At 42.5% G+C, this 17,432-nt stretch overlaps 1 protein-coding gene across 2 annotated transcripts in view; it reads left to right on the plus strand.

Moving 5' to 3' along the window:
- usp43b (ubiquitin specific peptidase 43b) overlaps positions 1-17,432 on the plus strand; it is a 78,907-nt gene that overhangs the window by 40,059 nt on the left and 21,416 nt on the right. For both annotated transcript variants that reach the window (XM_056406135.1, XM_056406134.1), the window contains exons 5-8: positions 487-622; positions 1,479-1,623; positions 11,219-11,381; positions 16,603-16,714. In XM_056406135.1, the coding sequence (XP_056262110.1) occupies positions 487-622; positions 1,479-1,623; positions 11,219-11,381; positions 16,603-16,714 (556 nt within the window). The remainder of the gene's footprint in view (positions 1-486; positions 623-1,478; positions 1,624-11,218; positions 11,382-16,602; positions 16,715-17,432) is intronic.

A 17,432-nucleotide genomic window follows, 5' to 3' on the forward strand; every position in this document is an offset into this window, starting at 1 on the left:
TGGACATTTGTTCTGGGTTAGAAGTTTCTGTTTTTGCTTTTATTTCTCTATCTTATCTCATCTTTCAGAGGCTAAGTTAGATAGTGCACACGGGCAAATTCCTCCTATTTCTTTCCTTTAAGAATGCCATCAGAGTCTCCATACGATGTCTCTCTACGCCTCCAGCTACAGACTTCCTCAGGTACCTGACGGGGCTCCTCTGCACCTCCTCAGTGTACGGGTTATTCATGTCAGAGCCGAGCGCCGCCTATTTTAAAAATGCAATACGGATTCCGTTATTTGGCACACATAAAGAGAAGTCCTAATGATCTATTATTAATGTTAAAGTGTTTTGGATTTATTCATGAAAGTCTCCTTTTCGTCCTCTTTTCCCGGGCCGGAGAGGAGGCTGCAGTAGAAACGGCACAGAATTCAAAAAGAGTAGAGGTTGTTTCTACTCCCCCCCCCCCCCCGTCTCTGACTGTGTGTCTCCATCATCTGTGGCAGGTCGCTGTTTGTGATTCTGGTGTTCAGCACCAAAGGACAGCGGTACCTGCGGGTCGGGCTGGCTGTGCCTCTGCTGGGCTCCGTGGCCGGCCTGAGGAGGATGGTGGCCGACGAGGGGAAACTGTCCCCGGACCAGGTAACAGAAGGCTGTGGACCCGGGTTCCCCTTTGAGATAACGGAGCCGCACACATGTGTGATCACTCTTACCTTCCCTTGCACGCCATTGGTGGAGCCGCTCTCTACACTCAAAAAAACGATTCAAGCCCTTCTTAGAGGTGACACATTTAAATATTGTTTGATACATTTAAATAAATCAATTACAAAAATAGATGTTTATATTGAATGGGTGTAACACAAAATGTATGAATACTTTCATTTATTAGATTTATTTAGGTTAGATGGTGTGCATATCAACTCAAAATAAATGTGTTTCATTGAGGACTACCCTTTGCGCATGCGCTTTCTGAAAATCAGTTGTTTACATGAGGTGAAGACACTTTCAGGGCTGTAGGGCGGTGTAGTGGCTCGCACTGTCGCCTCAAAGCCAAAGGGCCGTGGGTTCAATTCCCAATCGGGGCTTTCCTTCTGTGTGGAGTTTGCATATTTAGTTAGTTAGTTAGTTAGTTTATATTTTGAGTTGGACAAACATAAATTAATTTAATTTAATGAATATCGTTATTTTATTTTAGATGTATTTGATACAAATGAGTTGGACTAACTTAATTACATTTTATTGCACTGATGTGCTAAATTTGAGTTGGAGTTGCATATAATTATTGGATGGAAAACCTGCCAACAATTTAATTGAGTTCATCCAATGAGTCATTTCTTTGAGTGTAACCCCCTCGGCTGAAAGACGTTAAGCTTTGAGGTTGGATTGAATAATAGTGCATTGGGGATGGTGATTCATTTAAATGGGATTACAGGTCACTCCCACTGCGTTATGCAATGCATGAGACTTTGGCACAACGCGTGTATGCGTGTGTCTCCAGGTGATCCTGACGGAGGTGTACTCCACCGGCTTCCAGCGCTCCTTCTTTGATGAGGAGGATCTGACCAGCATCGCTGAGAACGATGTCGTCTACGCCTTCCAGGCTCCGCCCCTGTACATCAGAGGAGGCTCCGCACGGATCTCAGGTATTAACGGCACGCTTCATAACGTAACATGCATTTAATTAGAGCAGCGGGTAGAACTAGTTGGTGTTTTTCGCTACTTTAATGAGAATTTACGGACAGATCTGTAAGCAAACAAACCTATTTTATTAATTTTCTTTGCTTAATTAAAGCCTCGGGGAGCGCGCCTCACTGCAGGGGGGCCTTGGAGAGCACTTTAAGAATCATATAACTTCCTATAGAGAACTGTGAATTACATCTTTTCCCGGTGCACATCAGATTTATGTCCTCATTTCTTCTATTTTTCAGCGGGTGATGTAAAATGTGTGCTCAGAGGTGCCTCCGTGCGTACTATCCCCTTGTTTCTTGTAAACAAACTGGTTCTGCTCCTGAGTGTAGCCCAGCACCAGTGACTAGCGGTGAGCTTCATGGTTGGTGAGGCACTGACTCCTTTAGTGTCAGATTTATAAATATATAAGCCCAAAAGGGTATCTTATTCAATTGGCTACTGGTTATTTCATGTCTCATCAGCATTCTCCACACAACACACACGCGCACACAGTACATATTACAGATATGTAAAGGTAAGAATAAGTTTGAAGCAAACCTTTTAGCTCCGGCGTTGGTCTACCTGTGTTAATCACGTCCACTTTTGAATGAAAGTCCAGTATTGAGACATTTTTAAGCTTAGATATATAATCCTCTTCTATGTTGGCGGTCTGGCGTAGCAAAATACAAACACAAACGGACTTGACTCGCCTGGCGCCTCTGCGTAGAAGAAGCAGCAACAAGTACCCGTTGGCTCACTAGCGCCCCCTGCAGGGCGGCAGAGTATTATCACCTCACCCTGCGCCTTTCCACTGCGGTTTAGTTTCTCATCAGCAAAACTAAATATGTCACTTACAAACATTAAACTGTAATGGTTAAAGACCTTAGCCAGACTGTGGATTATCAGGGCAAATAAACATATCTGCAAACATTATATTGGCGACATGCAGAGATACGGCAAACCGCACGGGCCAATTGCAACCCAGCTTGTGATGGATTGCGCAATCAGAGGTGAGGCTCGACTCGTCTCCTCAACTCTCGTTTCATCCGGTGTTTGAACAGGAAATAGGCAAATTCAGCGATTTTGACCATAAAATGTTCGAAATTAGTCATACATAAAGATCGGTGGACAAATATTAATATAAATTTGATGTTATAATTATTTATTTATTTATTTTACTTTTTGTACTCATTGATGACAGGTGAGGCTCTGCCTCCCCTGACCGCATGGACGGATTAAGAAACCACGGGCCCCTGGGCCTGGACGTGTCAAGGCCCCCCCCCGCAAAAAAAAAACATGGCTAACAAAACAGTCCGTATGGAATAACGATACCGGAGCTGAGCAGACAACATAACGCGAATTATATGACCATGACATGAATGACTTAAGCCTAGCATATACCGGCTATGGCGCATCGTGTCATATCATCATATCAATATAAAGTTAATAACAGCGACTTCACGCAGAGGCTCTGGCTTAGGGGCCCCCTGAGCTCAGGGGGCCCCTGGTGCCGGTAGGCTCGTTCGGTAATCCATCCCTCAGTATAGGACTATTGGGGCCCTGTTACTGACATGAATGACTTAAGCCTAGCATATACCGGCTACGGCGCATCGTGTCATATCATCATATTCATATCAATACAATGTTAATAACAGCAACGTCACGCGCGGAGGCTCAGGCCTAGTGGCCCCCTGAGCTCATGGGCCCATGGGCCTGGGCCCGGTAGGCCCGTTGGTTAATCCATCCCTGCCTGACCGCACGTCCCTGCCCAGCTCGGTGTCAACGCTGCTGTTATACCTGAAAAGTATGACTTTTAGTGCTTTAAATATGTTGCTCACTGAGCGCACGGAGCAGTGCTCCCCCCCAGACTGTCTGGCTCACACTGAATCCCCCTGGGGTGTCACTTACTCTGCAGGTTGATGTGGAGACATCACCACTCAACACTTTGCTGTGCACTACAGACGGTCCTTACTTTCTCATTGACACGTTCGCCCGGTGAGGATACAAGTGAGACGCCGTCCTCTTGTTAAAGGAGCATCCACACCTTCAGGAGATGTGCTTGTTTGCTCCTGATCGTCATTACATCCACACCAGGCGTCTGCGTACCTGCCGCCACGGTGACCCCAAAAACAGGCTTTATTTCCTTTTTTAAAAGAATGAGAAGTGTAAATATCCCCATGGAAGTTTTATTGTTTTGGGTTGATTGCCTGTTTTTTATCTGGCTTATTGGTTTTGATGTGAGCCTTTTGATATTGTTGTGTTTGGAGAATTTATAGAGGTTTTAATCCACTTCCTCTCTTCTAGATAAATCTGATTTATATTTTGAAAAGGTAAAAGGAATCGCAGTTTTCTTCTTTACGTTTGAATGCAAACTCAACAATACGACTTTGGATCTCACGGATAGATGCACATTTATACTTTTAATAAAGTTTAATTGTTTAATGGACCCGTATGAGGCTCAAGCTCTTTAAGGTGGTGAGAGTTCACAAGTTTAATTAATGTATTGTGACCCAAAGGAAGAAAATATGGGGTAATTTCACCAGCAGTAAGTTTCATGCCACTTCATATCCGGGGATCCGTTACAAAAAGAGATAAATGATATGTACACTGTGTACTTTATATACTTTTGATTTCACTCTAAATTATAAGGAAAGAATATAGATTTAATCTGCCCTCTCGGGCATAAACTAATATTAATAAATTTATTTTAATTCATGTTGTTCATCACATTAATTCTTTTATTCATACATGAGTGCTTCAGTATTTCCTCGTAGAATCAAAGACACAACAAAAGCACCTTTTCATTCTTAAACATGTTTTTTCCGATGATTTGACGACAATGAGAAACGAGTCTCCTGAGAGGACGAGTGTTTCTTTAAATCAGAACCTGATGTCACTCATAAAGTGTAAAAGCAGTTGCTGATGAAACTTTTGAAAGCAATATCCTCTAATCCGCTAAAACATTGCACCGCGTCACATGATCTGTTATCCTTATGTGACTCAAGTCGTGCGATATCAAAAAGACATCATTAGCTTGTTTTGAAACTGGATTAAAGAGAAGATTTCACTTTCCCAACTCGATAAATATCTCATCAGTCTCGTTTAGATTATTTATGTACGAAAATGAAATATTAAGTAACTTAAATCCCTTTTATCTTAAATAAAGAGCACAAGTATTCTCTGCCTCGGCGTTGGTGTTTAATCTATAAAAGCTATAAAATCAAAACGGCATTCGGTTAAACGGCAGTCAAATATCACATTATCTTGTGAAAAAGCCCGTTCATAATAAAAAGTTCTATCCAATCATAACTGTGATCTGTAATGCTTTCAGGCTGTCTGGCGCCATTAAACAATTTGATCTGCAATTACCAAATCTTAAAGGTTTTGATCCCTGAAAGACCCCTAATCAATTACCCATTAAATAAAGGACACAATCTGAGTCTTGTGGGTGAGATATGAGACGGAATAACAAACTCTCATTAAGGCGAAGCCTGGTAATCTAAATCATGGGCAATTAAAGAAAAGATGAAATCTGAGGGAAACCCTGTTTTATTCAAGACAATCTTCAACACACGGCACTTTAAATTCAACTGGCATCTATTCAGCAGCTTCGTACGGGTTATTTACCCGCCCACTTTAAAACCTCCCGGTGTGAAGGGCAATTAGAGGCAGTGTGAGGCGCTCAGTAAAGAGCTGTTAGGGCCGACCGACGATGACGTGACCTCCCCGGTCATGACTGCTTGTCCACGCTGCTCTTTAAAGTAATCTCTTACGGCATCATCTCACCACAGCATGTGTAACCTCTCTTCTGCACCAGAGTCAGACGTGTTGGTCCTATAATATCACGTTGGGTCACAGACACATATTGACCGGTCGTTGTTGGCGCCGGAGCATTTAAGAGACTTTCAGGTGTTTGGGTCATGACACATAATAGTCCCTGCCAGGTAATATATATATATATATATATATATATATATATATATATGTCTCGCGTCTAACATGTTGAACCATTTTATCGTACCACAATCGACCGTTGTGTAATTCAATTAAGAATTTAAATGTTATTACGCGTTTCTCAGAGAGCGCTGTGCACTTACTGCACGAAAAAAGAATAAAAGCTGAAACCATTTTCATCTTAAAGTAACCTGATGAGAGGAGGGCATGCATTGCATACCGTTGTACAATCTACACACACACAAACACACACACACATCAAAAGCCATTCTAGTACTGCCAGCTCTGCCCCACTTAGTCACTGTTGATAAGCACACCTGCACTATACTAGATTTGCCATTCAAATTCTTCATCATTTAAGAAACAATGAATCTTTGGTTTAAATGGAGGTAGAGAAGCAGACTTCATACTTTAGCCACCACACGTCTATTTTACCTCATGAAATGATAAAGTTGGTGTCATAATTTTAGTAGATCTTGCTCCATGACGAAATTGTTATTGTTGTCCCAATTTGCTACATAGAAAAGAAAACAAAGGACAACAAAAACAACCATATCATATCTGTAGGGCGGAGGATGAGTCAAGGAGTCTCAAAGCCAGAAGAAAGAAGCTGTTTGTAAGTTTGGTGGTTCGGCAGCAGATTCTTCTGCATCTCTTTCCAGACGGCAGCTGTGAGTCTTTTAATATCTCCTCTTCTCACCAATATCACTGATGCTCAGTAGATGGGTACCGATGGTGTTCGGGGAGGTTTTAATCACCCGTTGCAGAGCCCTCCTGTCCTGTGACGCGCACGTCCCATTAGCGGTGCAGCGGATCATGAAACTCGAGGTTCACGGGTCGGATCAGCGCTAAAGGGAAACGAGAGAGCAAATGCAACTTTAAGAGACCCTTGATTGTAGCTGGTCTACAAGGCCACCCTGAGGGCTGTAAACCATAAGCAATTCTAAATATCATCTTTTAACTTTACTTATTGTGTTTTTTCCCTCCTAAAAAAACATTTAAATGTATTTTTTATGGGTTAAAACAAATCGCGTCATCAGTAGTTTTAATGATGTTTTATATGCTGCTTAGAGTAAATAGGTCATAGTTCATCTTTAACATCATGCTGTGACAATATCTCCTTAATTCAAGTTTCTCAACCAAACAACATTTTATGAGATTACATGTGAACACTTCATGATGACATTATAATTTACCTTTGCCAAACCGCGAGGGGTGATCCGTATGGATGAACCGTGCTCCGTCACACCACTACATCCCACGCCAGTTTGTAATGTTTGCAGTCGGGATGCTTTCGATTGCATCACCATAAAGTTGACAAGAACATGACTTGGGACTTGCCTTCTAAAGTTTCTCTCAGAAATACAACCGTTTATGAGCTTCCTGTGTGAGGACCATGTCAGGTTGTTGGTGATGCTGATTCTCAGGAACTTAAAGCTGCTAATTTGCTCCCCCTCAGCTCCATGGATGTAGACGCAGAAGTGCTCAAATCAACAATCTGCTCCGTAGTTTTACTGACTGACCACTCTGAAAGGTTGATTTCCTCTCATTTTTCTCTTCATGTTTGGGGTCGCTGTCGTGGGTGTACAGCGCTAACAGAAGGGGACCCAGCACACAGCCCTGGGGTGCTCTGGTGTACAACACTAGAGTGGAGGAGGTTTGGGTGCCAATCCAAATGGCCTCAGGTCTGTTTTTGAGTATATTAGCCATTGTAAAGTGAGATACTTAAAGCCAGAGTATTAAGTTTACCAGCATCAGTTTCGTGGGGAGATGTGATGAAGGCTGAGCTAAAATCAACAACCAACATTATGATGTAGGTGTTGTTATTTCCGGAAGGAATGAGTGGAGAGCGCGGATACGGCATCCTCTGTGGACCTGTGAGGTTGGTGTGGATGTTGTTTTGGATGTGCCGTATAACCAGCTTAGATAGATGATAGATTCAGACTGGACACTGCAGACGGTGTAGGTACAGGGACGATGGTTTAGAAGCAGGTGGAAAACCCTCTCCTGTGACAGCGATGTGTTGAACATGTCTGTGATGATGTCAGTTGGCTGGTGAGCACATGTTCTTGGTACACGACCATGCATGTTTTCTGGCACAGCAGCTTTACTCGTATTCATTCTCATCCGGGTTTCCCTCACATCCGCTCTGGATACCGACAGTGGCCGGTCCTCTGGAGGAGGGGCACACTTGACAGCTGACTCTTTGTTGAGGAGATCAAAGTGAGCTTAGAGGGTCTCATCAGGCGACGTGGCCTCACACATGATGGGAATGCTCCTGCTTTTACATAGCCGGTGAAGTTTTGGATCTTCTGCCACATAACTTTAGTGTTGTTGGTGTTGAGGTCTTTCACCAGTCTCTCCTGATACCTTCTTTTTTGCCTTCTTGATGTCAGCTTTCAGTCTAGCTCTGGTGATGCGTTATGCTTCATCTGTCAACACTTTAACGCTTGATTTTCTGATGGTTCAGACCGTTTAATCAGCTGGGCGGATGGAGGCAGAAGGTACAGGGAGATATGATCTGATCGTTCAAAGTGGTGTGTGGTGGAGGGCTTTAAAGCAGCCTTGAATATTTGTGTAAACATGGTCAAATATATTATTTCCTCTGGTGGAGATGTGGACCTGCTGGTGGAATGAAGGTAAACAGGGTTCAGGTTGAGCTCTGGAGCTTCATTCAACAGATAAAAACGTGAAAGACTGAGAACAAAGACAAAAGAGAGGCCACTTTTGTCGTCGCTCCTGAATCCTAAAAACAAGAACAAAACAGTGCATTTTAATAAACTGCCACTTATGCAGAGGACAGTCCTACAGGGCTGACGAGCAGCACTGAAGAGAGAAAAGAAAATGAAACACCGGAAGCATTACTTTACCCCGAACCTCACATTATTGCATTTGTTGACAAGTAATGTGCCATTAGCTTCAGTTAGCTAGCTACCGGTACATTAGCATACCAAAACCAGAGACCCGCTTTCAAAAATGCTGCCAAATGGATGTGGAAGGTTCTTTTGATGAACCCACTGATGAATGTAGTTAACTCTAGTGAAATACTTGGCATTGGAAGCAACTTCTGGTTACTGTTACGAGGAAGCTAGCTAGCCGGCATGCATGCGATTGCAACCTACGTGAGAGAAGACGAAACACACCGTTTAATCCATTTCTCACACTTTTGCTGTTGTGTATTTGGAAAGGCGACGAAAAAAGAGACCTCCCTCCAAAATCTTTGAGTGCAGAGTATCGCTCCGGGAGCCCCGTCCACACAACTTGTCCGCTCTAGCTTCAAATCAAATATCTGGCAGTATTCAAATATATTATTAGTAGAATGTGTTATATTAAATCCTGCAATTTTTTGCGCATGAAACATTTTCAGCATGCATCCAGCAAACCCACAGGGGCTGCGCTGCTACGTACGTTCAGGCCGCAGAAAGAAACGCAACTATTGTTTACTTTGGAGCACAAATTTAACAAAAATCACACACGAGTGGTTATTAAGTCACATTAACTCGTCTTTCCTTTGGGCAACGGATACTCATGAGTCGCATCCAGCAGATGATGTAGTGTGTTGTATTAAAAGTATTTCAAAAATAGTCGTATTTAGACAATTAAAATCGTCAGTGAGTCATAACATGTCTGTGTATTTGTCTAACCACCTTTGTTCTGTTCAGAGACCTGGAGTGTGGCTGAGCAGGCGGCTAATGGGATGAGTGTATAGCTGTGGGCAGAGTCAATCCCTTTAGGGGCAGAGGTGTTTAATTATGGGCTTTCACATCGTCTGGCTGTGTTTAGTCTGGCTCATCCGGTGGGTCTGCTTGACAATGAAAAGGGCTGAGAGTGCAGCTCACCGATGAGTTCACAGGCTTCCTGCGGCTTCTTAGAATTAGTTGGAGGCTTTTTTTTTATAATAAGAGATGAGAATCAACAGGTGTTTGTAGGCCAAACGGGGGAACTTTTGATACGGAAGTGCCGTGTAGCAGCTTCCGGGCCACTACCCGTGGGTTTCCCCCAAAGGCTCCAAGGATCAGCCAGGCACCAAGAGGTTTTGTTGAACGACATTTTATTCACACACACACACAGCAGACCGCAAAACCTGCGCCTCTGCTCACTTCTCCCTGCTCCACCCTCAACTGGGAGCTTTTATGAGGGCGGCCTCGGCTGCTGACTGATTGCCAATCACCAGCAGCCGAGGCCAAATTAGAGACAGCTGCCACATGCCGTTTCCAGCATAGCTCCATGGGAATCGTCATTTTTTAAGACATCTACGGAAACACACACATCTCATACTCCCACCATTATTCATCTTGTGAACAAGGTGAGAAAACAAAATCGCATCGACAGGAGCCTCGACGAAATGTGTAGAAACAGTCGCAGATTTCGACAGTGAGCTATAAAAAGTGATTTAATAAGCGACGGGAGGTTATGGGTCTCCCCAGCGTCCCCGTATGAATCTTAGCGGGACAGGCCAGGAGGTGACCTCTGCATTGCACTGCTGTTTGATGAACATGTTACGCTGGAGATTTTACCCCATAAATCACTCCCACAGCTGTCGGAGGTCGCTGCTCATGGAAATGAACGCACGTTATTTCAGCAATTTTTACCACTTGCTTGATAAGAGCGACATTGATGAATGGAAAGCTGTGCATCGTCATCGTGAATGTCATTCTCGGGGTTAGGACATGTTTACATGTAGACTCCGATTGGTCTGGAATAGGCCCCGCCCCTCATACGGCGCTCCACGTCCTCACGCCTCGGTTAAAGAGGGGCGACGCTCGGAGGATCTCTGCAACAGGATGTTCGGCGGTGGCATTTGCTTTGTCCGTGATGGAGCAGGCGTCGGGTGTCCACAGCGGCGTTCCATGAAACGTGTCGGTGAATCCACCGCGGTCCATCGATAACCTTCTCGTCTGTGTCTGCGAGTCTAATTTACCGCGTTGATTTATCACCGTGAACTTCTGAGAGCTGACCTGCTCGCTCAGCCCTCAGGTAGCCCGCTGTGGGGGGGGCACCTCTGCTGTCGTCATATTTTTTTTTTCCCGAGGATCTCATGATCTCTGCTTCTCTATTTCGCTCAGTCGCTCGGTCGTTGATGGAGAGGCGGGGCGGCGAGGGGGAAGTGGTGCTGCTTGGCAGCCCTGCAGGACGGGATGTGGAGCAGAAGCCGCACCAGATAATTCCTCCTGCTCAGAGTGCAGGCAGCCATTGGTCCATCTGTCCTCCCCTCTGAATCACCGTTCCCCAAATAGAAAGCTGCTGTCTCGCTACTTCATACATCTCAATTCACCTCCTCGCTCCTTGTTCGAGGTGTTAAGGGCCACGTTCTTCAGCAGAGGAGATCAGTTTGTCTTCTTCTCAAGGAGAAAATGTGAAATGCCGCATACGTCACTATCTCAGCCATCAGAGTGACATCTTTTGAAGGTGACCTGAATCAAAACATTGTGACATGAATATGTGATGGCTTAAGTATATCTGCAAGATTTATCAAGAAACTGAGATATAGAAAAAATATGAAAAAACCTCTTCAGCCTTCTTTTTATGACTCATCTTAGCATCTCTTTCCAGTTTGTTCTCACACCTCCTCTCTGACTTTGTGCCGTGTTCCTCCTCCTCCTCCTCCTCTGCCAGGGTACCATCACAGCCTCCCCTCATCTCCATACTCCACTGGTCCCGAAGGTCAGAGGTTACCTTCATCTGGGACGTTGTCGTCGGAGTTCCTCCACCAAGGCGTCTCTGTAAAGATTCTGCTGTTGGTGTGCAATGCAGCGGGGGCCGGCCAACAGGCTGTGAGGTAATTATATCAAGTGACCCTTTGCAATGCCCCACTGTCCCAGCTTAGCAACCGTAACTACGCAAAGCAGGCCCATCGAGCTTTGGGCTACTTCTCATGTTGAAGCGATGCGCTCGAGGCTCCAATAAGAGTAATACTCTAGAGTTTGGAGGATGTTTGGACACAAAACAAAATGGCAAAAATTGCGATGAAAAGATTAACCGGTGTGTTTATTATAAGAGAAGCTGCAAACCAGATTAACTGCAAACCAGATTAACACCTCAGGAGTAGCCAAGCAATATTTGAAAAGCCAAAAGGAGCCAAAAGGAGAGTCAATAGCTAACTGGATTAACTGGATCTTCCCCCTTGTGGTGGTTGTGTATCGACACATGAGGCTCTCACCCTGAGTACTCACATTATGACAGATGTGAATGATGGTCGAGGACACTTTGCTCTTTTATTTAGTTATTTGAACTCGAACAGTTTTAAAGCGTTTATTAATCTCAACAACTAAATGTTTTTCATGATTGCACATTTTTATTTGCAATAATAGAATCATATTTATCTTATTTGTCCTTAAAAAAGTGTCTTGTTCTAACATGCACGTGATGAAGGAATTAAAACAACAACATGAAAGTACAAAAGCCGCTTTTGATAATAAAAAGTATTCAATCAATCAATCAAACTTTTATTTCAGACTCAAGATCCAGATAGTACAAAACATTACAATAGAATAAAATACATACAAAATCACAAGGAGAATATATCTCCACCAACTTCTGCAGTATCGCCGATCATGTCATGTTTATGTCACGTTTATGTCACGTTTATGTCATGTTCATGTCACATTTATGTCATGTTTATGTCAGGTTTATGTCATGTTTATGTCACGTTCATGTCATGTTTATGTCATGTTTGTCATGTTTGTCATGTTTATGTCATGTTTATGTCACGTTTATGTCATGTTCATGTCACATTTATGTCATGTTTATGTCATGTTTATGTCACGTTTATGTCATGTTCATGTCACATTTATGTCACGTTTATGTCATGTTTATGTCATGTTTATGTCACGTTTATGTCATGTTCATGTCACATTTATGTCACGTTTATGTCACGTTTATGTCATGTTTATGTCACGTTTATGTCACGTTTATGTCACGTTTATGTCACGTTTATGTCACGTTTATGTCATGTTTATGTCATGTTTATGTCACGTTTATGTCACGTTTATGTCACGTTTATGTCATGTTCATGTCATGTTTATGTCACGTTTATGTCACGTTTATGTCACGTTTATGTCATGTTTATGTCACGTTTATGTCACGTTTATGTCATGTTCATGTCACATTTATGTCATGTTTATGTCACGTTTATGTCATGTTTATGTCAGGTTTATGTCAGGTTTATGTCATGTTTATGTCACGTTTATGTCATGTTTATGTCAGGTTTATGTCATGTTTATGTCACGTTCATGTCATGTTTATGTCACGTTTATGTCACGTTTATGTCACGTTTATGTCATGTTTATGTCAGGTTTATGTCATGTTTATGTCACGTTCATGTCATGTTTATGTCACGTTTATGTCAGGTTTATGTCATGTTTATGTCACGTTTATGTCATGTTTATGTCAGGTTTATGTCATGTTTATGTCACGTTCATGTCATGTTTATGTCACGTTTATGTCACGTTTATGTCACGTTTATGTCACGTTTATGTCATGTTCATGTCACATTTATGTCATGTTTATGTCAGGTTTATGTCATGTTTATGTCACGTTTATGTCACGTTTATGTCAGGTTTATGTCATGTTTATGTCACGTTTGTCATGTTTATGTCATGTTCATGTCATGTTCATGTCATGTTTATGTCATGTTTATGTCATGTTTATGTCACGTTTATGTCACGTTTATGTCATGTTTATGTCACGTTTATGTCACGTTTATGTCATGTTTATGTCACGTTTATGTCATGTTTATGTCACGTTTATGTCATGTTCATATCATGTTTATGTCACATTTATGTCACATTTATGTCACGTTTATGTCATGTTTATGTCACGTTTATGTCATGTTTATGTCACGTTTATATCACGTTTATGTCATGTTCATGTCACATTTATGTCATGTTTATGTCATGTTTATGTCACGTTTATGTCACGTTTATGTCACGTTTATGTCATGTTCATGTCACGTTTATGTCATGTTTATGTCACGTTTATATCACGTTTATGTCATGTTCATGTCACATTTATGTCATGTTTATGTCATGTTTATGTCATGTTTATGTCACGTTTATGTCACGTTTATGTCACGTTTATGTCATGTTTATGTCACGTTTATGTCATGTTTATGTCACGTTTATATCACGTTTATGTCATGTTCATGTCACATTTATGTCATGTTTATGTCATGTTTATGTCATGTTTATGTCACGTTTATGTCATGTTTATGTCACGTTTATGTCACGTTTATGTCACGTTTATGTCATGTTCATGTCACGTTTGTCATGTTCATGTCACGTTTATGTCATGTTTATGTCACGTTTATGTCATGTTTATGTCACGTTTATGTCATGTTCATATCATGTTTATGTCACGTTTATGTCACGTTTATGTCATGTTTATGTCACGTTTATGTCATGTTTATGTCACGTTTATATCACGTTTATGTCATGTTCATGTCACATTTATGTCATGTTTATGTCAGGTTTATGTCATGTTTATGTCACGTTTATGTCACGTTTATGTCATGTTTATGTCATGTTTGTCATGTTCATGTCATGTTTATGTCATGTTCATGTCACGTTTATGTCACGTTTATGTCATGTTTATGTCACGTTTATGTCATGTTCATGTCATGTTCATGTCACGTTTATGTCATGTTTATGTCATGTTTATGTCACGTTTATGTCATGTTTATGTCATGTTCATGTCATGTTTATGTCACGTTTATGTCACGTTTATGTCATGTTCATGTCATGTTTATGTCATGTTCATATCATGTTTATGTTATGTTCAAGTCATGTTTATGTCACGTTTATGTCATGTTCATGTCACATTTATGTCATGTTTATGTCATGTTTATGTCATGTTCATATCATGTTTATGTCATGTTTATGTCATGTTCATATCATGTTTATGTTATGTTCAAGTCATGTTTATGTCATGTTTATGTTATGTTCATATCATGTTTATGTTATGTTCAAGTCATGTTTAAGTCATGTTTATGTCATGTTTATGGTATGTTTATGTCATGTTTATGTCATGTTCATATCATGTTTATGTTATGTTCAAGTCACGTTTATGTCATGTTTGTCATGTTTATGTCATGTTCATATCATGTTTATGTTATGTTCAAGTCATGTTTATGTTATGTTTATGTCATGTTTATGTCATGTTTATGTTATGTTTAAGTCATGTTTATGTCATGTTCAAGACATGTTTATGTTATGTTTAAGTCATGTTTATGTCATGTTATTCAGCTGGTGAGGATGCACCGGGATGTGCAGCTTAGCTTTTAGCCCGAGTATTTTAGCATTATATCACAGACTGATTTCTACCAACCAAGCATCCGGTTACTCTGCCGAGCTACAGACGATAGGATCTGCAGTTGTCGGCTAAAAACGAGACCCGTGCTTTCGTTTACCTCTGTGAAACCGGAGACCCGATGTTTCCACGACGACCGCCTCCACCGCGGTCACCGTTTACTGCACCGTGCGACGGAAAGTGACTTTTCTGACTTTGTTGGTTCCACCGCCAACAGTCTGTCTCATCAAGGTCAAGATCACAGAGACTTACGGAGAGGACTCGCATCTCTCGGTGAGAGTTTGAGACCAAACGACTGACATCTGGCACTAAACAGAGATCAGACGTCCGTCTCCCTCACCGGCCGGATCAATAGGGGGGAGCTCGCCAACACGGCTGTGGGAAAGTCCAATCTCATCCATGTCTCACTTTCTCCTTCAAACGCCTCACCTCGTTGATCAAACCCCCCCTCTCCCCCCCCCCCCCCCCCCCTCCTATCTGGATGTCATCAGGCGGCAGCTGGAGAGCTTGTGTCTGCCAAGAAAATGACATTGGCGTCTCTCGCTCTGCTTTTCTGTAGAATAGCATCACAGGTGCATGTCTGAGAGTCGGCGGAGTGTGAAAGCTCTTAGTTGTCGTTGATTTGTCGAAAAACTGCGAAACCGATGGATCGGATTGAAGTTTCAAATGAAATGTGTGAAACCTAAGTGTTCACCGTTTCTGTATGACAGTTTGAGAAAGTTAACAGTTAGATTTCTCAAGTTTCCTTGTTATATCTTGATCATTAGAGGCAGGTGGAAAGATGAATATAGATCTCTGCGTCTAGATAATCGATTTAACCGCGTGATGAAATGAAAAAGGAATACATGTAGACTTCTGTGTACATCTTTATGCTTGGGGAGGTGATACTTTGGCTGTGAAGAGGAGGAGGAGGAGGAGCTAGAGAGTTGCTCACACGATGTACTTTGAATTCAACGCCTTTAATCCATGTGCCACAAACCCTACAGCAAGAGAGGATCGTTTCGTCTCTTGCAGCTTCCAACTGCAGTAATTGTACTTTTTAAGTTGTTGTGTGTGTGTGTGTTGTCTCATCGGGGGTCGTGGTCTCCTTAGCCGCCACAGGAAGTTAATGCTTCCCATCCTGAGCAGTAACTTCCTTGGTGGTATCCATGTATCATCTAATTTAAAAAATGCCTGAGTGAGGAAGTTTTGATTTAGACGCTTCTGTTCAAATGTTTTTAAGAAGCTCAAAAATAACGACGTGAAATAATTCAACAGAAAAAATGGCGGCTGTAGAGATGCAACAAAGCTTCTCATCCATTACTCCTCTGATTAATCTGCCGTATATTAGCATCCCAGAGTCAAGCACTGTGTGTGTGTGTGTGTGTGTGTGTCTCTTTATGCACATGCAAGCTCACATGGTCTCACACTAATAAATCTCCAGCATACAATGGAGGGCTGCCCTCAATTAAATGGGTATTATGGTGAATGTGTCATGTGACCCATCCTTTCAGAGGGATGCGTGTGCCTCTCCTCATCATCTATTTTCACCCCTTATTATCCGTCTCCGTGCTGCCATAATGAGAACGATGCCCTCGTGTCGATAACGTTAATGCATTATTATTTACATTACAATAGGAGGAGGGGGGTGCGTGGCTGTGGAGCAGAGGCGTTGTGTGTAAACCTTGTTTTTTCTTCCTCATTCCTTGTTCAAGGTTTGGACCTCCTTTCCTGATGAGGGAGGACCGATCCATCTCCTGGGACCAGCTGCAGCAGAGCGTCCTCAGCAAGCTTTATTACCTGATGATCAACGGGGCTCAGGCGCAGGTATGCTCCGCACAGCCGACGTGACGCTCAGCTTCAGGGGGATAGAAACGAAACACTGGAGGGCGTTTCAGACTCCCACAATCTGACAGGAAGCACAGCTCAGAGGATCTGCAGGTGGATGCTGTTGTGGCTGGATTTATTCCTTCCTGGTCCATGCTGACTCATCTCTTGACCTGATCATATAAACCTGTACCTCTCCTATCTGACTGCTGGTGAGACGCCACAGGATACACACACACACACACACACACACACACAGGATACTCACACACAGGATACTCACACACTGGCCCTCAGTAATCACCCACAGGACACACAGAGTTTGGATCAGAGTTCACTTCACGTAGATTTATTCGTCACCAACAGTTTCACAAATGAACCTGAGCTGGGTTATTAAAGACAACAACCTCCTCCACATCTGTCTCTCCCAACTGCCGAACAAACACATTGACGTAACATTTACACCATCACACTCACTGCATGTCCTCCGTCCACTCCCTCATTACATATTATTTCTCGTCTCTCAGTTTTGACCCCTGTCCCAGTCCAAGCCGGTTACTTTAAGGAATGTGGAGGTTTTCCTGCTGACGTCTTTTCCCTCGTCTCTCTTATCGTTCTTTTGTCTAAACCTCCCGTTCCTCGCTCTGCAGTCTCCTCTCTACCGGTTAATACTCGACCAGCACAAGGCCGCTGTGTCTATCTACGTCTGGCGTTCTTG

The sequence above is a fragment of the Pseudoliparis swirei genome, chromosome 23 (genome assembly GCF_029220125.1).
Source record: "Pseudoliparis swirei isolate HS2019 ecotype Mariana Trench chromosome 23, NWPU_hadal_v1, whole genome shotgun sequence".
Taxonomy (NCBI): domain Eukaryota; kingdom Metazoa; phylum Chordata; class Actinopteri; order Perciformes; family Liparidae; genus Pseudoliparis; species Pseudoliparis swirei.